Source organism: Tricharina praecox (genome assembly GCF_024521635.1).
Source record: "Tricharina praecox strain CBS 144465 chromosome Unknown BZA05scaffold_29, whole genome shotgun sequence".
Classification (NCBI taxonomy): Eukaryota; Fungi; Ascomycota; class Pezizomycetes; order Pezizales; family Pyronemataceae; genus Tricharina; species Tricharina praecox.
In genome coordinates, this window is record NW_026250431.1 from 448,633 (window position 1) to 469,174 (window position 20,542).

Genomic DNA, 20,542 nt, shown 5'->3' on the forward strand with positions numbered 1-20,542 from the left:
ACAAATGGATTGCACCGTTTTCGCCCAGGAAGGCTGGTAGTGGCTGATGTGAGTGTGGCGTTCAGCTGGCGCCATCTCTGTTACACAGGCGAGTGACCGTCCTTACGGATAAGATCACGTCATAATCAGCCGCAACCCCTGTTCGCCGGCTGTAATATAGCGCACTTTCTCCCCGACGCGAATCCCTGCCTCGCGTCGCAATCAAGTCTTCGCATCCATCCAGCTTCCCTCGACTACGAGCGGGCTCGAACTACTCTACACCCCTTGTACGGATAATAGTCCGTACCGTCCACCACCCCACCACAGCCATGCCTCGCCAATCGCACTCGACGCGAACAAGAAGGGTCGACGCACTGGACTCCGACGACGAGGAGCAGGACAGTCCTTCCACGCGACACCGCGACGCCGCACCCGCATCCACCGCACGCCGTCGGCAGCCTCGGGCGCAAACCAATGACGACGAGGACGACGAGGTCAAATCCGAAGCCGAATCTGGCGGCGAAGAGGAGGCAGGCGACGCACGGGATAAGAACGATACATCGACCTTGAAGAATAAGGACAAGGACGCAGTGTACGACCCCGAGCAGAACCTCAACGAGCGGCGCCACGTGCGCCAGGGCTACCGAGTGCTGCAGAAATCGCTGGAAGGTGTGTGTGGGGGTTCGGCGCGACGCGGGTGCGCACCACACCGAGCTGCTGCTAACTGCGGGGACAGAATCCAAGGCCGAGTACCTCCAGCGCGACAATGAGAATCTGTACGAGGCCTTCGCGTCCGCCAACAGGCTGTACAAGAACGTCAAGCAAACCTCCGATGCCACGCTGGACTCGCGGTTGCTCGTCACGGCGTCGGATCTCGCGCTGAAGCGTGTGACTACCATGGTGGTCGGCTCGTCGTCGACCGGTATCGATGTGGACGAGTTCGTCGGAAAGTGCTTCTCGTTCATGAAGCGGGCTGGCCGCGAGGCGGCTCCTCGGCGCGAGGAGGAAGAGGGGGACGACGACAATGAGGATCACGGCGATGCTTCCGATTGGGCGTACCTCGGCCGTGCGGCGGCCTACAAGGGCAATAAACGTCCCCCGACCATCGAGTTCCTTCTGGGACCTCTGAGTCTGCAGAAGAGGGTGCGGGTCGTGCGCACGCGCAAGGAGGGCATCGAACATCAACCGGGGACGCAGGCGACAAGGCCAATCGACATGAGCGCGGAGGACATCCAGCAGAGTCAGACTACCACGCTAAAACTTGTCAAGAAAGTCCACGGGTTGCTCATAAAGTACATGGAGAGTGATCAGTACGACGGCGAGACGGACCCAGGCTTGCGGCTGTTCGATGTTGTCATCAACCCCGAGAGCTATGGCCAGACCATCGAGAACATTTTCGTCATCTCGTTCTTGGTCGGTGAGGGACGAGTAGCGATCTGGACGGACGAGGATACTGGAATCCCCATGCTCTGTGAGTCCCCCTTTGTTACCCACCTTCGTTTATCCAGCACTAACAATCCCCAGCGGCCGCAACCGAGGCCACTCCCGCGCAGCGGGAGTCCGGCGAGGTTTCGCGCAAGCAGTCGATCTTTTCGTTGACGATGTACGAGTGGAAGCGGATCATCGAAGTGTATAGCATCACAAAATCGGTGATCATCCCGACCCGACCCAAGGAGGAAATAAACATCACGGCCACGGGTTGGTACGCTTAGTCTGCCTCTCATTTTCTCTTTGGCTCCCGCTTTCTCGTGCTTATCGTGCTTTCTTTGGGCGTTTTCTGGTAGACTCGGGGGTTGGGGGTTGCAGGTTTTACTTCTAGTATGTAGGTACAATGTTCATAATTTCTGGTCCATGTGGATCACGGGAGCTCTGGTTTTGTGGGCTCTGTTTAGGTTTGTTGTTTCTGTGGAGGGAGGTGGCAGAAGGTCATGTTCCTACCGGGATCCACGGTCGAATGCAAAGATGATGGAACAAAATAACATTGGGAGTCGTAAGCCGTGACTGCGCTGTTGACCGTCACGATGGGATTCATTTGGGGCCACATCTAGGTAGTGCAAACGGCCTACATTGGAGCTCGACCTCCAGGCATGACTCGGTCACCACTTCGACCAATCAGAAAATTCTGTTTCGATTACATTGCGCACATCTCGAGAGCCAGCAAAAACCTTGCTATCCTGGATCCGGAAGACACGAGACAGCGAGTACACACTAAAGAAACCACGAAATGTGCAAGCAAAAAAATCAATATCCAAAAACTCCAAAACCCCCGCTCGCTCACTAAAAATGAAACCGTCGCCTACGCGCGCATCTCGTCCTTGATGGCGTTCTCAAAGTCACTATGACCGCCCAGAATATCCGGCGGGATCTCCTGCATCTGCACACCCGGCGCGCCACCGAGATACCTCAGCTGCTCCATGATCCTCTGGCGCACCGTCTCGAGATACTTCCTGCTGTTCTTATTCTCGTAGCGGCCGTCGGTGCCGAGGCGGGGGTGGAGCACATATTCCGGCGCGAAGTACTCGCGGAAGGGGTGTCCGAGCTGCGTGGGGAGCTCTGTGCCCACCTCGGTGTCGGTGGCAATTGACGTCTCGTAGCACCAGAGACGGCTGACGTTGCGGGGGGTGTAGCCGCCGCCGCCGACGAGCAGCAGCGGCAGCCCGAAGGACTTGACGAACTCGACGCAGGCGCCGTGCGCGCTAATGTTCAGGTTGAAGCAGCCGAGGCGGTCGGCGCCGAGGGAGTCCGCGCCGCACTGCAGCACGATCGATGCCGGCCGGTAGGATTGCATCACTGGCTCCACGATGGATTTGAATAGGCGCAGGTAGTTCTCGTCGTCGATGCCGTCGCGGAGCGGGACGTTGAGCGAGTAGTGCTTCCCCGCGCCCCCGCCGATGTCGTCCCAGTTTCCCGTGCCGGGGAAGAAGTTGTCCTTGTCGTACTTGTGGAAGCTCAGGGTCATGACGCGGTCGGTGCTGAAGAAGGCCTGTTCCACGCCGTCGCCGTGGTGTACGTCGATATCGATGTAGAGGACGCGGGGATGATGCCGCAGGAGCTGCAGGATCGCCAGGACGATGTCGTTGATGTAGCAGAACCCGGAGGCCTCGCTCTTCTTAGCGTGGTGCAGGCCGCCACTCCAGTTGATGGCGATGTCACTCTGGCCGTTAAGCAACTTCTTCGCCGCGTCCAGACTGGCGCCCGAGTATAACGTACAGAAATCCCAGATGCCCGAGAAGATCGGACAGTCCTCGCCGAAGTTGAATTTTGGCAGTTGCAGCGCGAACGCGTCGGCGTTCTCCGGCGTGACGCGCCGCAGAAAGTCGAGATAGTCGTGCGTGTGGAAGTCGCCCAGCTCCTCCGGCGTGGCGGGCCGCGTCGCGTAGCAGTCCATGTGGTTCTGTAGCCCGTAGCCGAGCACGAGTTGGTTCGTGAGCGTGAGCCGCCATGGCTTCATCGGGTGGGATGAGCCGAAGTGGTGGTTCTCGGCGAGCGGGTTGTGGTGGTAGGACACCTTCTTCGTGGGCCGGCCGGCGATGCGCGTGGCGACGGGCTGCGAGGTGGCCGTTTTGGAGTCGAGCGCAATGGTCGCGCTCCCGGAGGCGCCCCAGGTATCGTAGGTCTGGACTATGGGCAGAGGCATCGTGGTGTATATAAGTGGCAATGAAGTGGCGAGCGGATTGAGACGCGACGTTGGCGAGATGGACAATGCTTGGACGACGGTTGACTAGGGTCGGTGAGCATCTTCCGTGTGGCGCTAAAAGTCAATCCCCCGCACCTCACTTCTCCACATGGCCCCACCCATGCTGACTCGGTGGGTGCAGTTTATTGACATGGAAAGTGCGATTTATTGATACAGAGGAAGCAATTGTACATTCCATAGGACCACCTCCCCTCTCACCACTTCCCCTCCAAGGTATATGACGGTAGTTAATACACAAACGAGCCTACCCACAGCCACACGTGGGTAACTGTACGAAAACATGAACAACCTCAAAGGACTGCCCATATAGACAACCCAACAAGACTGGCCATAACCAAAACCGTCAAAAATAATGGCTGCTCACAAAAAAAAACCCCCTCACGACATTGACCTCCCGCGATAAAACCCCATTAAACCTCAACATCCCCATCGGTGACCAAGAGCAGAAAATTCGCAAGGCAATCAAACACAAGAAACCCATCAACTCCCGCTCCAATGCTTGTGACAAATAACTCACCCACCGAGTGATGCACTGTGTACAATCAACAAATCACATAAAAAAACAGAGTGAACCAACATAAACTTATTTTCCAAGGGAAATGCCGCTAGTAAAGCTAATGGAACAAAAAAAAAACTGTATCATCAAAGCAAACCCATCATCAAATCATACCCGTTCTGCAGTCGATCCCGCCGTCGTGGTCGTCGGTATGACCATTATCCCATGTGGTAGTCGTTGTCATCCTGTAGGATGAGGTATCGTTCGGCGACGTACGCCAGTGATGCCAGTTCCACCTCCTCGTCAGATAACTCGCGGACCACAACTCGGTGGCCTGGCGCCCTCAAGAAGCATTGACACGCCGCATAGCTGCTGTCAGCACAGGCCGGCCACTTCGCACACATCGCTCTGCGTAAGTAGGTAAGGCGACGCTGATAGGCTTCGTGCCTAATCGCAAAGCTGTTTTTGACTTTGACTTGGATGTATGTATTCTGCTGGTCCGAGCGACTATTGCGGGGGCTGGCGTAGGAACGACTGCTGGCGAGCGTAGTGAAGGTTTTGTCGCTGCCGGCTCGGCTGAGGGGACGCGAATCATGTCTTATACTGGCATCGGGTGTCGTAACACCGAGATTTCTATTGCGGATGAAGCGACGGATTTGGCTGACACGTGGAGTAGGGTATGTGTCGTCTGCCTTCGGGCTGACTTTCTGAGTAACATTGATGATTAGGCTTTGCTGTTCGATCAACACCGGCGAACCGTCAAAGCTAGGATCCCGCTTGTGTACCAACTTCGACAAACTGTTGATACGCTGGCGGATCGACCGGATAACAAAATCACTAGTTCTCACTCCCGATGAATGCCATCGCCGAATTTCTGTGGCGACGAATTTGGGCAGACTGGAATGCTTAGCCCAGCGGGATGGCTTATCTGTATCCATGGCGGTATCCGCTTGCTGAGGATCGATTTCAATTTTCATCTCGTCTTGCCGAGGATCCGTATCCGTCTGCATTTTATCTTGCTGAGTATCGGTATCCGTCTGCATTTTATCTTGCTGGGGATCGGTTTCCATTTCATCTTGCTGAGGATCCACTTCCGCTTGCTGGGAATCGATTTCTATTCGCATATCCATCTGCTGAGGATCTATTTCAATTTGCATTTCGTCTTGCTGAGTATCGGTATCCGTCTGCATTTTATCTTGCTGGGGATCGGTTTCCATTTCATCTTGCTGAGGATCCACTTCCGCTTGCTGGGAATCGATTTCTATTCGCATATCCGTTTGCTGAGGATCTATTTCAATTTGCATCTTGTCTTGCTCAGGCTCCGTCTCCGTCTGCATTTTATCTTGCTGAGTATCGGTATCCGTCTGCATTTCGTCTTGCTGAGCATCGGTATCGGCCTGCATTTTATCTTTCTGCGCATCGGTATCGGTCTGCATATCGTCTTGCTGAGCATCCGTATCCGTCTCCATTTTATCTTGCTGGGGATCCATTTCGTTTTGCACTTCCGCGAAACAGTCCAGCGAGACGGGTGCGGCAGTCATCTGAACGTCCGGGGTAGCAGAGCTATCAACGACATTCGTATCGTGCGGCATAGGTGCAGTCTGTGACGCTTCTGACATAGTTATCTCTGGCGAAGACGGAGCCGACGACACCGAATGGTGTGAGCTCGGATTGCGAAGAGACAGAGTCGGAGATGGAGGAGACAGGACTGGAGATGGAGGAGATAGGGTCGAAAGCGGAGGAGTTAGAGTCGGAGAAGGAAGAGATCCAGCCGAATTATTGATATTTCCGCCTGCGTTGGTGCTTGGGTAGAAGTTTTCCGAGGGCTCGGTCGGACAGTGTTTATATCGTGAGTGGAACATCTCGGGCTAAGAACGAATGACCGTATTCGACGATATGGCAAATCTTGTCTGAAAGCTTGTTTGGTTAGCCGCGGCCCTTTTAGTGCCGTTATACCGTAGGATGGTGTGCTCACTTTTCGCAAATGGCTGTCAGATTTTTATGATGTAAGAACCGATCGAAATGCGAATCTGTCTCTTCCACGAGCTTGTTGAATTAGCTATAAGCTCTTTCAGTAACATTATACTTCAGGATAGTATGCTCACTGGAAAAGACGGTAGGGTGTCAGAGAAAAGCCTCAAGGAGGACTCAAAACTGAGGCGCTGTGTCGGCTGGAAATTGATGACCCGGTATTACTCCTAAGAGAAGCGAAGGTGATCGTAGAGAGGGAGATAGGACTGAAGCGAAGAGTAGATGGTAGAGGTTTAGATGAAGGTTGATGACAAGCGAAGAGGAATTGAGTTAGAGGTGCGATGCGTAGTAGAAAGATTGGAAGATGAAGGTGAAGAAAGAATGGAGGAAGATGTGGAGGAGGGACGGAAGAGGAAGGAATATAGAAGGAGCTCGAGGTAAGATAGGTTGACGTTCCAAGCTGGTGCTACCAGCTAGCACGAAGGTGGGGTGAGGGGGTGGCCGAGTGAGGATACATGTACTTGGCCGCAAATGGCACTTAACCTTGAATTAAGCTTCTTTCTCACGACAGTCGCTAGCCACAACACGTGCTCGACCATGACACGTGCTTGCTCACAACGGGTATTGGAAACAAGGGGTGCTTGATCATAACAGATAAGTACTTGACTATAGCCGATGTTTGTTCACCTCACAATGCGTGCTTCATCACAACAGGTGCTTGACCACGGCAGGAGCCCAATGCCCCACCAAATCATTGCCAAACAAGCTTTGTGGACGTTGCTGGATGTGCAAAAAGTCTGCCGGTGAGTCTTCCAACATAATGAGACTGGTATATTGATCAGTAACGTATCCAAGAAAGACAGCAAGAAAAGCTCAAGCTTCCGCCCAAACGAACCTTCTCCATCATACTAAACTATAACCTGTGGCCCACTATTCTCGATGCTGCCATATCTGACACGCAACAATCGAGCCTAGACGACGACGGCTACGGCGAACCCCACAACAGTCAGTAAAGACTCGAAGCCGCCGTGCGGAATAACCGTTCTACTTGGAAGACTCACGGCTATCTCGGCGTTGTTTTAAGACCGGCGCCTTTTTCTCGGTATTATGGAGCTCAAAGTCTCGTAGGAGAAGCACTATTGGTAGTACGAACGTGGCCTATTATCCGTTAGCGATCTGTAACCTGCAATCCGCGTGTGAAGCATTGTGCTCATATCGTCCTGGACTTTCATCGCTGATATTTCTTGAACCAGACACGATGAGGCGGAAGAGCTCACAGCGATCGTACCTCAAAAAGGCCCGCAACTACATCGGTGTCGGATGGATGTCATGCACCTCAGGTCTGACCATCAGATAGTACGACAGAGAAACGCAGGGTCTGGACCACTGGCTCTTATCCATTTCTGCGGGGACGCTCGCGAGAGGATGTAAGCGGTCCCCATATTCAGAAACGAGTCCATGCACATCAGGTCTGACCATCAGTGAACACGACAAAAGAACCGCAGGGTCTGGCCCGTTCGGTGAAACCTCGTTCCTGGACCGGTGAAGGTCGAATTGGTGTCCTGCGAGACAAACTTTCATACAAGTCTCGAAGCGACACCATATCCGATATCGAGTCCATGCACTTCAGGTCTGGCCATCAGTGAACATGATAAAGAACCGTAGGGTCTGGCCCACTGGTTCTAAACTCTTTCCTGGAGCGATGTGGGCCGAAAGTGGGGAGTCGGGCTTGAGATGGTCGAGGGTGGTCAAGAGTCGGCATAGCATCACAGATCGATGGCATATAGAGAGGGGTGAATACGAGCGAGATAATCCCGAGGTCTTTGTACCTATTTATGTGAAGTATAGTAGTAGGAGTTTGGCCGATAGGGGGGTTGGCGATGATGACATGAGGGGAAATGAAAACGTCAGTGCAAAGCAACCAGGCAAGCCAGGCATTCGAACCGACGGAAAACGTATGGCATCGGTCTTCTAGGCTTGATGCTGGTCCACTATAGTGCTCGTGCTACCCTTATATCGTCGTATAAAACCTCTGCGTTCTGGGGCACGGGTTGGGCCAGGAGGTGGCCATCAGAAGGGCACCGCTGGCGATAGCAGGTCGAGGAAAGGCTGGCTTGTGAAGCCGTGAGCGGAACTCTGTTTCGTCGGCCATTCTCACCACATCAGTCTGGACTCTTCATACTGCCGATTTTTTTGTATCAGATCAACCATCAACCTTTGTGTCTGCGACCGAAGTTCTGGGCCAAATAACTTTATCATCGGGTCTTAAAAAAGGATATCGAGACGTGGGTTACGTTTCCCCTCCCGCTCCCGCAGACCAAGAATCACAGGGATGAGATAGAGTTCCTTGTAGCTCTAGCGTGTCTTTTGATTCGGTGCGTAAGTAACATTTTTTGCCTAACTGATGATGTGTACCTACTCCAGATAGGGTTCTACTGGCCGACAAGGACAAACTGGCCCTGCCTACTCGCATGCCTAGATTTGTGACATTGGCACTACCGTCGTGTATGGGGACGTAAGATGAGAGTTCGTGACGATCTCTATGAGGACGACGACGACAACCCTATTCCATCTCTTTAGAACTATAGACCCGATCAGACGCAATGCAAATCGTCCCTGCTGAGCGGTCACTTCTAGCAAGAAACTTCAAGGAAATTCTAGCCGTCTCCGCTCTGCTAGCGCGAGTGATGGGCTTGATGGCACGCGTACGATACATACCGTCGGCGCAGGCAACAGCCCAGCCTAATCAAAGCCAGCCCGCAGCCCGGCGTGTGTAGCCCAGCCCGGGCCGGGCTAGTCTTGGCAGCGCAGCTTTGAGCAGCCCACCAGCCGGGCGAGCCCGGGCTGGTGGGCCGTAGCGAGTGAGTTCCAATGATTCGTTTCACTGCTAGTATCGTTGAGGGTCATCCGGCACGGCCACCTCCTGTATGCCAACAACAACAACCGCAACAACAACCGCAACAGAATCGCCTCCCGGAATACAATCGCCTCCCACATAATCCTCGATCAGATGTCAAACGCAACTGAGAGCGCCAATCTCACACAAAGTACACGATCGCCCTCTTCTGTTTTCGCGAGGGTAGGCCTAAGAAGCATGTGAGCTAGAGTAGTCCTCCTCTCGTGCCGATCAAGCTTTTGCAAGGCCCCAAAAGTCGAGTTAGATCAGATACAATGCGGTATGCTACGAAAATTGGAGTGCCATAAATGTAGTACATTTTGAAAGTAGCAGTGCTAAAGCCTAAAATATATTGCAACAGTACACATGAATCCCATCGTCAGTAGTACCAGTGTAGAAAAAACAAACGTCATGAAGCTAAAGAAAAAGTAGTACTAGTGTAGACAAACAAACGTCGCGAAGCTAAAGAAAAAGTAGTACCAGTGTAGACAAAAAAAACGTCATGAAGCCAATGAAAAAGTTACCAGTGTAGACAAACAAATGTCATGAAGCCAAACGAAAATTGTAACGCATGAAGTAAAAGAGTAAAAGCAATCAACATCGGATGAAAAAATTTCAGAAGTACTACGTCTTCCCCTCATTACTGTTGTGAACACGAATGCATGAACTATACGTGATTAGTATACTATATCTTTCACTTCTATGGCGTCGACGTCGTGTGTGTACCTAAAAATGATCCCCTATAACGTGACTGAAGATTACGCCATCGTCAGTATATCGACTCTCGGATAATCCTGTAGTAATTGCAATTCCCAACAATTAAGGGACTTACCCTCCGACTTCTATCAATTAGTGGGCTTCACTATCCGCTTATTGCCTCGGGCCTTGGCACTGTCTTCTTCGGAGGATACCCTCTTCAATGTGTGTGACGGATATCTGGGAACTAGTGTCTGGGAGGTGCCACGATCTTGGGTCTCTGTCTCAGCAACTTCCATCGCTTTGCCGTTAGGTTTGCGCTTTCGAATAACCGGTGAGTCGGTGACAGGCTGTGCAGAACTCGAATGAACCTGAATGCCTTCGTCACCCTCCGGATCTGAGCCAGTTGATTGCTTGTTCTCCAAGGTCAAGGTGATGTTGATCATTCCATTTGTATGGCGGACCTGACCCTTTGCGATAGCCTGCATGAAGAGGTCATAATCGTCAGCAGCAACCAGTACTGGGAGCCCAGTTTCGTTGTTATAGTAGAAGATGTAGATAGGATCCCCTGCAGTGCGAGCTAAATCAAAACCCTCGTCCGGTCCAAATCGCCGTATGAGTGCATCGAGAAATCTCGAATAGGTAAAATCCTTCGGCAAAAAATTATGCTGGTTGTCATTTACTATGATCTTATAATACCCACTCATACGGATTTTGCCTGGTCCACCGGGCCGGGGAGCTGACCACTCGGACGGAGGGGGGCCAGTACTAAATGGTGTGGGAGGCGACATGGCAAGTTGATGAGTGCCGAGAGTTCTAGGAACGACGACTTTGGGTTGTACCAAGTTACTTGAGACCGTGGAGGTATTGAGAGGTTTGCGATCGGCGGAACTTGGAGCCACGTGGTCAGGGCCGGCTATACGCCGTCCGGGGACGTGCGGCGAAGGAGGTAGGGCCCGTGGTGTCTTTTTCTTGTCAATCCTTCCTGCGGCTGGTTTCAGAACGTTATTATTAGTATCCCTCTCCTTAACAAACGTCGGGGGAATAAGGTGCTCTTCCTCTTCATTCGTCACCATTGCTGATTTCTGGGAGAAGGCCACATATTTCGTCGCAGATTTCAGCGACAATACCCCAGCATCCCCCTCCAACCGGACATCTCCTCAGGCGATCCTCCTTAAGAAGGCATTGTAATCGATCTCATCATCAATAATAACTTCGTGACGGTATTGCGGATTGTTCTTTCGGTAGCAGACAGCTAGGTCACCGGATGGAAGTGGAGTATTCGAAATTCTAGCGGCGTCGGCGATAGCCAGCTTGAATGTCTGAAAGTCGTAATATTTGAACAGTGCCAAAGCAGATTTTCCGTTTACAAGAGCCTTGTAACGAAGAAGGCTGTTGGAACTTGCCGTAGCCGACGGTCGATCCTTAGCACTGCGATTAGTCTTTCCAAGAGGTCGTGAGGGAAGCAGCCTCCCTGGCGCCGGACGCACATTGGATACCGTATCTGAGCGGCTGGGTAGGGAGTTGTTTACCAATATATCAGGCTCCATGATGATGGCGGAACGAATGGGAATAGTAGCCGGCTGGGAGCTGGATGGAATTAGGGGAGGCCGAGAGCTGGATGGAATGGGTGGAGGCCGAGAACCGGATAGTGCTGTAAATGGCCGAGAAGCTGAAGGGAGAAGACGAGGAGGAAGGGGAGGAGGAGGAAGGCTTGAGAATGGCGAAGCCCTTCCTGGATGGGGCCCAGATTCCCCCCGACCCTTTCTCTGGCTTGTAGCCGTGTAGGGAATCGGGCCCATTTTGGCTCCGCGCTGTTTGGCTGACCATGTTATAGGCGAATTATCGGGAAGGGCTCTGTAATTCGGTAGAATCTTGTCGACCGAGTTGGCTTTGCGCTGTTTGGCTGATGTGGTAATAGGCGAATTATCGGGAAGGGCTCTGAAATTCGGTAGAATCTTGTCGATCGGGTCATTTTCGGGAAGGGCTCTCATATTCGCTATAAGCTTGTCCGTCGGGTCCTTGTAGATGGGGGCCCTCAAATTCGCTAAAATCTCGTCGGTCGGATCATTTACGGGAAGGTCTTTCATATTCGCTATAAGCTTGTCGTTCGGGTCATTGTAGGTGGGGGCTTTCATCGTCGGCACAAAGTCCATCGGGTCGTCGTAGGTGGCTGAGTAGTCGGTTTTTCGGCGTCCAAGTTTGATCTCCTCGCCAGCTGCGCGCCTCGCCCGATTTTCGCGCCTGTTGATGTTCTGGCAGCGTCTCTGGCAGATGCTCATCATTACATCTCTGGCAAGGCGTTTATCCCAGCTGTATTTATACATGCCAGCCACGACTCGGTTGATCATGTCAGTGGTAAGGCCTTGTGTTGAATACCATGTGTAAGGGCGATCCAACTCCTGCTTTGAGAGCGTCCGCACTTTGGTGTATAAGGCTGTGGCCGCCCTATTTTGGTCTCTCAGCGGGATTCCACTGGGGATTCCCATCCTACGACGCAGCCAGGTCCCTTTGCCTGCTTTGGGATTCTGGGCTTCAGGATTCTCGACCGGCGACATCCGAAGGCGCTCCATGGGATCAATCTTATTCCTGCGGACGGTGGGAGGGATTACGAGTTCAGGATACGGCCTGGCGCTATCGCCTGCCGCCTTACGCACTTGAATGGCCTACCATGTGGGCCTCGAGTTAGCTATGTAAAACGCTTGGAAGAGAGGTGACGGTTACCTTCTGCATAGGTTTAGCCCTTTCTACCTTCGCCAGCAGCTTGATGTCTCCGTCCTTCATCTTTGCAATCATAAGCTTGATTATCTCAGCGACGACAGTTGGGACAGTAATGTCATGGGTGGCATGTGTTTCCGCTTCACTCACCGCCTCTCCCTGCGTCTCTCCCTCCAACTCCTCCTCTCCCTCCGCATCTTCTTCCGCCTCTCCCTCGGTCTCGGTCTCGGCCTCTTCATCTATAGAGTAGGTGGCCTCGTACATAAGGTCGTTATCACTGTCATCGGAGTTGTAGCCATATCTCTGCTGGCTGCTCGGTGGTTCTTGCTCTGACTCATCGATTTCGCCGTGCCCACTTGAAGGGCCGTATCCTTGAACACCTCCCAAAGCAGACATATTGGCTTATGTCCAGGACAGCAAACAAGTAAGAGATTGTTTTGTAGAGGGCAGCTTTCCCTCCAGATGGACGGCAGGGTTGAGAGGTAAGCACACACAGAAGAGAAGAGAAGGTAGAGCTTGATCGTTTATTGTGTAGATGGTGATGGAGAAGGGAGAAGAAGAAGAAGAAACCTCGTGGGACTCAGCTTAAGTTTGCCTCCTCTCCTCCTCCCCACTTGGTCCATCCCGCCATGCCTGCTTGGAAAGTTCAAATGTTAACGCTCGCTACTAACCACATTCAATTCCACCTGCCGACAGCTCCACCGTCACTTCTTTCTCGCCGACAGCTCCTGCTCTCACTGCTGTGGAGGCAGTGCCTGGTTCGCCTAAGAGACGCCTACCGAGTTTCCGCGTGCTGGCTCACAACTGTGAGGGTGATAGAAGATCCTGGGAGCACACACAAATGCTTGTCGTCCTCATCGGGAGGTGCCAGTCCACAGCAGCCTCATGGGGAGACCGCAGACACCGGATACACTATTCGGTGCTGGATGGAGCTCGCAAACTGATGCATCAGTTCCGCAGCTAACGAATTTTCAGCAAGCATTTCTGAAGTCTTCAAGAGCTTAGCTGTGTTGACTCTTGAATATCTGTCTCGAGATCAACTGGAGAGCTCCGCGGACTGCTCGGTCCCGGAATTCTGGCACGGCTGGGCCTCTTATTTCTATCGAAACACTGGCGGCGGTAGGCCACCGTGGCTAGGTTTGACTGTGACCTCGGCACCAAGAGATTAGTTAAGCTCGTTATTACACCGTGTTCTTTTGTACACTCTCTTTTACTTCCGTATCATAAACTGTCTTTACATGGTAGTCTGTCAATACAATTCTCACTCGCATCATGGTAGGTAATGTGGGACTCAGCGGAAACGAAGCCTTGGCAAGGCCCTTTCGACCCCGGAGCTGCGGACCCAGGTGAGACAGACGGGCTAGAAATTTTGAACGTGCCGGGACCTGGTGGGACCAGCTGCGATGGTCTGTGTTTCTATGAGCGGAGAGTATTGTTTTGATTCGATTTGAGAGCGGGCAGGGTCGACGCACGAGCGGCGAACTTTAGCCGACCTGGGCATAGTCTGTCGGCCGGTCTGTCTGTTTCCTCATCATCATAGACCTTATCCCCGCTCACCATTGTCGTTATCGTTCTCATTGTCGTTTTTCATTGCTTTCGTTGTTAGGTCTCGCTATTCAACTTGCGAGGTTCGCGAGGGACACCTGAATAACACAGGTTTCACTTTTTCTTACATTGACGTTTCTCTCTCTTCTGAAATACAATCGGTCTTTCATCTCGTCTTTCCCAAACTAGTAGTCAAGAGGGTTGTCCACGTCTCCAGTGCTTTTAGTATGACACTGCGCCGCCCCAAACCACAAGCGAAAGCTTAAACAGACTCAGCAGAGGGAAAAGAATTGCCCAGATTCGTACTGAAGCCTTCTAAATAGACTTCATTATCAGAACTGGGTATCTGGTCTTTGGCGTAATGGAGTTTAATTTGCTCGCGTTTCTTTGGATCGAGTGAGAGGTTGTGATATGTTCTCGATATGAAAACTTATATTGCAATTAATGCCCTGTCACGAATGATAGATTGTAGGCTTATTATCACTCAGATGTAAGAGTTTACACCAGTAAGCAACATGGCGCAGCGGAAGCGCGCCGGGCTCATAACCCGGAGGTCCCTCGATCGAAACGAGGTGTTGCTAAGTTTGTTTTTTGCTTTGCTTTGCAAACTTTTGTTTCGTTGTGCCTAGCGATGATGGTGGCAATAATGTGGGAAGACTAGGTAGAAAAGAGACAGCCGGTTCCTCAACGACACGTTCGGACCGAATCCGACATCTACATACCGAAACCAAACGCAAACACTGCTTCCAAAACCGCTCGCCCTACGCAACGCACACCAACATCAACATGCTTCCCAAGGGCGCCAATCACCCCAAAGAGCCCACGAAAACCGACGAGTGGAAATTACAGCTCGAGTTCACTTCCAGCCCGGCGCGGTACTTTATTGACAACGCCTATGTACATAATATCCATACCAGCTCCACTGCCGGTAAGCCTGCACTCATCCAAGCACCACCCTTAGGCATAGGTGTGAGACGGGTACCGTGGTGGGACTTGAACTCGCTCACCACTTCCAAAATATCCATGATCCCGATCTCTGGATGACGAATCCACCGTACCTATCTGCTAGGTAGATTCTTGGGTTGATGACCAGGGACCCATCGGCTCCGTCATCCAGAGAATGAAATCGTAGACATGTCGGAAGTCGTGAGAGCGTCCAGACAAACAACAAGACTCACTAACCCCCTCCACTTCCTTCTCGATATTTTACTTGGCAGTATCGTCGCACTCGCCCTTGGTTGGAGCTGAGTGTTCCGAGTTGGTTCTAGGAAGGGTATATATCCGAATGCACCGCCATCCACAGGGTCGGATCGTCGACAATTTAGAGGTATTCTCACTGCGCCCAGTCAACCAACAGAACCCTCAATTGCTTTCCAAAACCCGGAAGGTCCTCGGTATGTACGACGATCATGGTCGGGGATCCGTTCAGTACATCGCCCAGGATGCGGGATCACAGGTGTCCCAAAATTATGCCTTGTTGAGTGGGCTCTCTGCTAGGTAATCGACAGAAAGAATCCGGCAGACTCCACGACTAGCTTGGCTATAATCGTAGCAGTGACTCAATAGATGATGGAAAATTTCCGTTCGGGAGGACGCCAGCTGACTCCCTCCATTCATCTCAGAACCCCTTCCACGGGATGCAATGTTTAAGATGCTCATAATGTTCCTCGGGAGCGGTGACATGGGCAAACTGCAGTCTGGAGATCTTAGGGTCCGGCACCCTTGGAGCAGGTAACTACTAGGATCGTGAATTTGTAGACTTTGCTATGTAGGCTTTCGCGTGAAGTTGACGGTCGGTAACATAGGTACACTTCGTTAATCCTCTCTTGCGGTTATTGCCTATTGGAACATTTTCGCCGTCCCACGGACCAATATGTTTTCGTATTATCTTGGGCACCCATAGCGCGGGATTGTAGACATGTCGGAAGGCGTGAGTGCCGCGTACGTATGCTCTGGCAAACATTCACACGTAGGCGTTGGTTCTGTAGCTTTCGAGACAGTGCTGCTTTTGCGGTACCGTTCCATTGTTGAGGCGCGGCTAGTCGTCTCGGAGTGGCTGAAGAGTAGGGAAGGATGGATTTTTCTGAACCACTGATATTTAGTGGGGCGGATGGTTTATATGTGGTCGACGAGGTCGCCAGTTCTGGGAAAGTACATACAGAAACGTGCTTCAACCGCTGGTCGAAACAAAGGACTTGAATCGATCCTTCGATAAGACGAGAACAACGGACTTCAATAAAGGGGGGTTTGCATGGACCAGCTACGCCGTAGGATGAAACCAGTGGCTTAGGTTCCCTTTGTCCGCTATAGGCTGATAAGGTTTCCGGTCAATTCAGTCGTGGTATGGACGGCTGCTCCCAGCGGCTAGAGCACTCAATTACACCGTAAACGTGGCAGGTGGTCGGTGTTGTGGAATTTCGAGAAGTCAAGGACTCGAGTTTTGGGTTGTGTCGAAAGCTTGATCACTACTTCGCACTGGGATTTGTGACGTAATCCTGGAAGGAAGACGGCGAGAATGAAATATGATGGAGAAGTTGAGGTTATATTTAATTTCGAAGAGCCATCTATGGCTCCCCTCTGCCTAACATACAACGTTGGTGATACTCCATTCAGCTAGTCCGGCTGACACATCACTCGGATCCGACGGATCTGACTAATCTCTCCCTCCCTGGCAGACAACAATTTGCCCCCAACGTGGTGATTCTAGCCGAGGATGAGGCTCGCAGTCAGGTGCCTGTGATAGCTCACTGACCCCTCAACCACACAAAACGAGCACCTCGAGCACCCGCTGTCGAACGACTGAGCAACAATGGAGTCTGCCGTACCAGCCCCCAACGGCCATCGAACCGCGATTCATCCGTCCCACCATCTCCCAGCACCTTCGTCTGCTGGTGCCTGCGCCCGTTGCCCAGTCGCGTCTCGGCATGCTTCGATCCTCATATCGTCAGGTTCCGGGAGGAAAAGTGATCGCGTCCGTCGCTGATCTCGCAACTGAAAAATGAAGGACAGTGTCAATCGCTGGTCTCGCTGATGACACCGTGCCCACAGGATAAGGAAGTTCACCAGGGTTTCAAATTCGCCAAACCGGCCGACCCATCCATCCATCGGACCCTCCTACATACGAGCGAGCATCCATGAATCTCTCGGAAACATCTTCGATGCTTCCCAAATTCACGGTCCCCACGCCGTCGTGCTACCTACAAACGGGGAATTAGAGTGTTCCGGGTACTTGAGGAGATGGAGAGTGGGAACTTGCGGCTGAAAGCTACAGCGTTCTAGCAAATGGAGAAACGGAGACTACACGGGCACCATGGAGGAAGCGGAATAGTTGCCGGATTGCACTTGGGCAGACTCAGCCATTGACGGCGGAATCTACGAACCGTTCTCGAGGTCGCATGCGACATGTGAACAGGAAACCACGTATCCTCGCCGTTAAAATGGAGGGGTACTCAGCGCTAGGTGTTTGGCGTCGGGTGGTAAGAGGAGGACAGGGAAGAAGATACAACTGTAATCACGTTTCCGTGGGTGAACGGTTGACAGGAAGACTACGAGGCTGATTTCTGTTGATATTTCCTACATCACTTATGTTGTCTGAGACGGACGATGAGGGTGCTGGCACACTCAAAGATCGGATCACTATTGTCAATAGATCATGGTCGTTGAATGCGTATACTACAAACTAAACTTTCTCGTGAACGTCTACCAGAGGATTTAGACTTTTTCGTTTCTGTGTACGTGAATCATGGACGGTTGTCGACGCATGTGAAGCATAATCGCGGGGTCGGATGGATATTTGCGGGGTCACGAGGCAAATAATACGAGATCCACACAGATTCAAAGCGACAGACATCTGATCGGTGGCAATGATGGGTACTGGAGGTGTTGGTGGATATGGACAGCTTCATTGTGTGGGGACCCGAAGAAGTCGGTTCGTGAAGCGTGTTATTCCCTCAGAGTATGTAGAGTACGAAACACCAAGATAACGATTATCGCCATCACGTGATCCGCGTCCGCTAGGGGTCTAGTGCGGTGCTCAACATTTTCATTCCACCCTTCTACTCCGATACAGCAAAGGCAACGATCACAGCTTCCTCTCCTCCTCCTCCACCTCCGCCACCTCCTCCCTCCGTCAACACTGCCACCCACCACATCTCTCACGCGATCTCACGGCACTCCCAAGATGTTCATGCAGTCAATCCGTGCCGCCCGTGGCAGGTTCGCCCTCGCCCCGTCGTCGCAATTCAAGTTGTTTGCCGCCAGGGCCATCACCACCGATGCTGCTAGTGCCAGTGTCGTAAAGGGCTCCGTGCCGAGTGTGCGTTTACCCGATAGGAGCTCTCGGGGGAGGATGAATGCGGGAGAGCATCTACTAACTACTGGTGTTCGTTGGTGGGGTATAGGAAGACGATAAACCCTTCACAGTCAAGCTCTCTGACCAGTCGTTCGAGACTTACGAGTTGGACGGTCCTAGTAATGAGTTGGAGATCACCAAGAACGACCTTCGGCAAATGTACTACGACATGACGACTATTCGGTACGTTGAATCCGGATTGGCGATGGTATCGGTGCTTGCGAGGCGGGGTTGACGTGTATGTGTAGTCGATTGGAGATGGCGGCCGACAAGTTGTACAAGGAGAAGAAGATCAGAGGTTTCTGCCACTTGTCGACCGGACAGGAGGCCATCGCCACGGGTATCGAGCATGCCATCACTAAGGAGGATGCTGTCATCACCGCGTACAGATGTCACGGATTCGCCTACCTCCGCGGATCAACAGTCAAGGCCGTCATCGCCGAGCTGCTGGGACGCAAAGACGGAATTGCCTTCGGAAAGGGTGGCTCCATGCACATGTTCTGCAAGGGCTTCTACGGTGGTAACGGAATTGTCGGAGCTCAGGTTCCCATTGGTGCCGGTATCGCTTTCGCGATGAAGTACCAGGACATGAAGAACACTTGCTTCGCCCTCTACGGTGACGGTGCCGCCAACCAGGGTCAGGTTTTCGAGGCCTACAACATGGCCAAGCTTTGGGACATCCCCGCCGTCTTCGCATGTGAGAACAACAAGTACGGAATGGGAACCGCTGCCAGCCGTGCCTCGGCTCTCACCGAGTACTACAAGCGTGGACAGTACATCCCGGGTATCAAGGTTAATGGTATGGACGTTCTGGCCGTCAAGAAGGCGTCCGCTTTCGCCAAGGAGTACACGGCGTCCGGCAACGGCCCGCTCGTGATGGAATTCGTCACCTACCGTTACGGAGGCCACTCCATGTCCGACCCCGGCACGACCTACCGCACCCGTGACGAGATCCAGAACATGCGTTCCACACAGGATCCCATCCAGGGTCTCCGCAAGGTCATCCTCGAGTGGGGCGTCCTTTCCGAGGAGGAGCTCAAGCAGCTCGACAAAGAGGCTCGCGCTGCCGTCGACAAGGAGGTTGCTGAGGCCGAGGCGTCGCCCCCTCCGGATGCGGACATGAAGACGCTGTTCGCGGACATCTACGTGCCCGGCAGCGAACCGAAGTGGATGAGGGGGAGGACCGCCGAGGAGACCTACTACTATTAAAATGAGTATATGCACCCCTCGCTTTCCCCTCGTCGTCCATTGCTGATTCGTTTTGTTATAGCTAGAGTGTTAGTGTATAGTCTGTTGGGTTAAAGGGTTCTGTCCGTCGATTGTCTGTTTCGTATTGTCTCGGTTGCTGGATTTCGTTGCTGTTGTTTTTTTTGGGTTTAATCATCTTTGCATCCGACCTCTGTAGATCATCTCAGTTACATGACCGTTTCCATCCCATTGTTTACAGCTGTTGGCCGCCAGCTCGATATGGGCTTCCCATTGCCCTTCACCCGGCCCCTTCCTTTTGAACACGAAATTATGTGAAAAATGAGAAGAAGACGGGTATCCGTCCAGGCCAATTCATCCCCTTGTACCGTCGCCAGCTTATCAAGTTTCTTGTCCCTGTTGATGTATGACTGGCGATTTGTGACGAGACGATAACCGAATCGATGGGATATTGGCGGTGTTTTTCCTTTGCTGTCGTTTGTCTCCTGTATGTTATTGGAGAATCTGCACGTTCATTTTTCGGTGAGGGGACGCGGAGAGCAGTGGGACCGAAGGACTCGTATCAACTGGTCCTATGCAGATGACTTTGCGTTTCCTCAATGCTTCTGTCCTCCAGCCACCGTGCTGCCCATTCCATAAGGCCGTTTCTCTGGTTAAATCTTATTTCGTCCGCATCGGCTCCGGCGAGCGGGGGTCGACTTTGCATTTCCTCGATGTTTCTTTCCTCCAGCCACCGCTGCCCGTTCCCCAACGCCGTCTCTCTGGTTAAATTTTGTTTCGTCCGCATCGGCTCGGGCGAGCGGGGACGGATGTTGTGGTATGACTGGACTGGAGATTTGTGACGAGATGATAACCGAATCGATAGGATATTCGCGGTGGGTTTCCTTTGCTGTCGTTTCTCTGCTGTAAGTTTTTGTTGGAGCTTTGTCGTTTGCATTTTTCCGGGAGGGGGACGGGGAGAGGGATATACATGGTGTGGTTTCGGAT

At 52.4% G+C, this 20,542-nt stretch overlaps 5 protein-coding genes and 1 non-coding gene across 6 annotated transcripts; 3 read left to right on the forward strand and 3 right to left on the reverse strand.

Moving 5' to 3' along the window:
• The first annotated feature begins 170 nt into the window (after window positions 1–170).
• Window positions 171–1,951, forward strand: BZA05DRAFT_378580 (Nse4 C-terminal-domain-containing protein). The gene is made up of 3 exons (XM_051481860.1): window positions 171–648; window positions 716–1,450; window positions 1,504–1,951. Exons 1-3 carry the CDS (start codon window positions 309–311, stop codon window positions 1,689–1,691), a joined length of 1,263 nt encoding a protein of 420 aa, XP_051336125.1. The 5' UTR covers window positions 171–308; the 3' UTR covers window positions 1,692–1,951.
• A 133-nt stretch (window positions 1,952–2,084) lies between these two features.
• On the reverse strand, window positions 2,085–3,689 carry BZA05DRAFT_409386 (uncharacterized protein). Its single transcript, XM_051484795.1, has one exon. It carries the CDS (start codon window positions 3,614–3,616, stop codon window positions 2,276–2,278), a length of 1,341 nt encoding a protein of 446 aa, XP_051336126.1. The 5' UTR covers window positions 3,617–3,689; the 3' UTR covers window positions 2,085–2,275.
• Window positions 3,690–4,277: 588 nt separating this feature from the next.
• Window positions 4,278–5,791, reverse strand: BZA05DRAFT_459754 (uncharacterized protein; the record flags this gene model as incomplete). The annotated part of the gene is made up of 1 exon (XM_051487645.1): window positions 4,278–5,791. One exon carries the CDS (start codon window positions 5,789–5,791, stop codon window positions 4,391–4,393), a length of 1,401 nt encoding a protein of 466 aa, XP_051336127.1. The 3' UTR covers window positions 4,278–4,390.
• A 4,093-nt stretch (window positions 5,792–9,884) lies between these two features.
• On the reverse strand, window positions 9,885–12,849 carry BZA05DRAFT_421728 (uncharacterized protein; the record flags this gene model as incomplete). The annotated part of the gene is made up of 5 exons (XM_051485750.1): window positions 9,885–10,255; window positions 10,586–10,720; window positions 11,498–12,401; window positions 12,460–12,519; window positions 12,604–12,849. The coding sequence occupies 5 exons, from the start codon at window positions 12,847–12,849 to the stop codon at window positions 9,885–9,887; spliced, it is 1,716 nt and encodes a 571-aa protein (XP_051336128.1).
• A 1,658-nt stretch (window positions 12,850–14,507) lies between these two features.
• BZA05DRAFT_t266 lies at window positions 14,508–14,579 on the forward strand. Its single transcript has one exon. It is a non-coding gene; the product is annotated as a tRNA-Met (tRNA).
• Window positions 14,580–17,934: 3,355 nt separating this feature from the next.
• Window positions 17,935–19,838, forward strand: BZA05DRAFT_157961 (dehydrogenase E1 component-domain-containing protein). Its single transcript, XM_051479060.1, has 3 exons — window positions 17,935–18,313; window positions 18,399–18,532; window positions 18,598–19,838. Exons 1-3 carry the CDS (start codon window positions 18,179–18,181, stop codon window positions 19,556–19,558), a joined length of 1,230 nt encoding a protein of 409 aa, XP_051336129.1. The 5' UTR covers window positions 17,935–18,178; the 3' UTR covers window positions 19,559–19,838.
• Window positions 19,839–20,542: the final 704 nt, after the last annotated feature.

Coding starts and splice junctions, on each gene's coding strand:
- BZA05DRAFT_409386 (XM_051484795.1), bottom strand. CDS start 3,616: ATGCCTCTGCCCATAGTCCAGACCTACGATACCTGGGGCGCCTCCGGG.
- BZA05DRAFT_378580 (XM_051481860.1), top strand. CDS start 309: ATGCCTCGCCAATCGCACTCGACGCGAACAAGAAGGGTCGACGCACTG. Junction 649..715: donor GCTGCAGAAATCGCTGGAAG/GTGTGTGTGGGG, acceptor CTGCGGGGACAG/AATCCAAGGCCGAGTACCTC. Junction 1,451..1,503: donor TACTGGAATCCCCATGCTCT/GTGAGTCCCCCT, acceptor AACAATCCCCAG/CGGCCGCAACCGAGGCCACT.
- BZA05DRAFT_157961 (XM_051479060.1), top strand. CDS start 18,179: ATGTTCATGCAGTCAATCCGTGCCGCCCGTGGCAGGTTCGCCCTCGCC. Junction 18,314..18,398: donor TAAAGGGCTCCGTGCCGAGT/GTGCGTTTACCC, acceptor GGTGGGGTATAG/GAAGACGATAAACCCTTCAC. Junction 18,533..18,597: donor TACGACATGACGACTATTCG/GTACGTTGAATC, acceptor GTGTATGTGTAG/TCGATTGGAGATGGCGGCCG.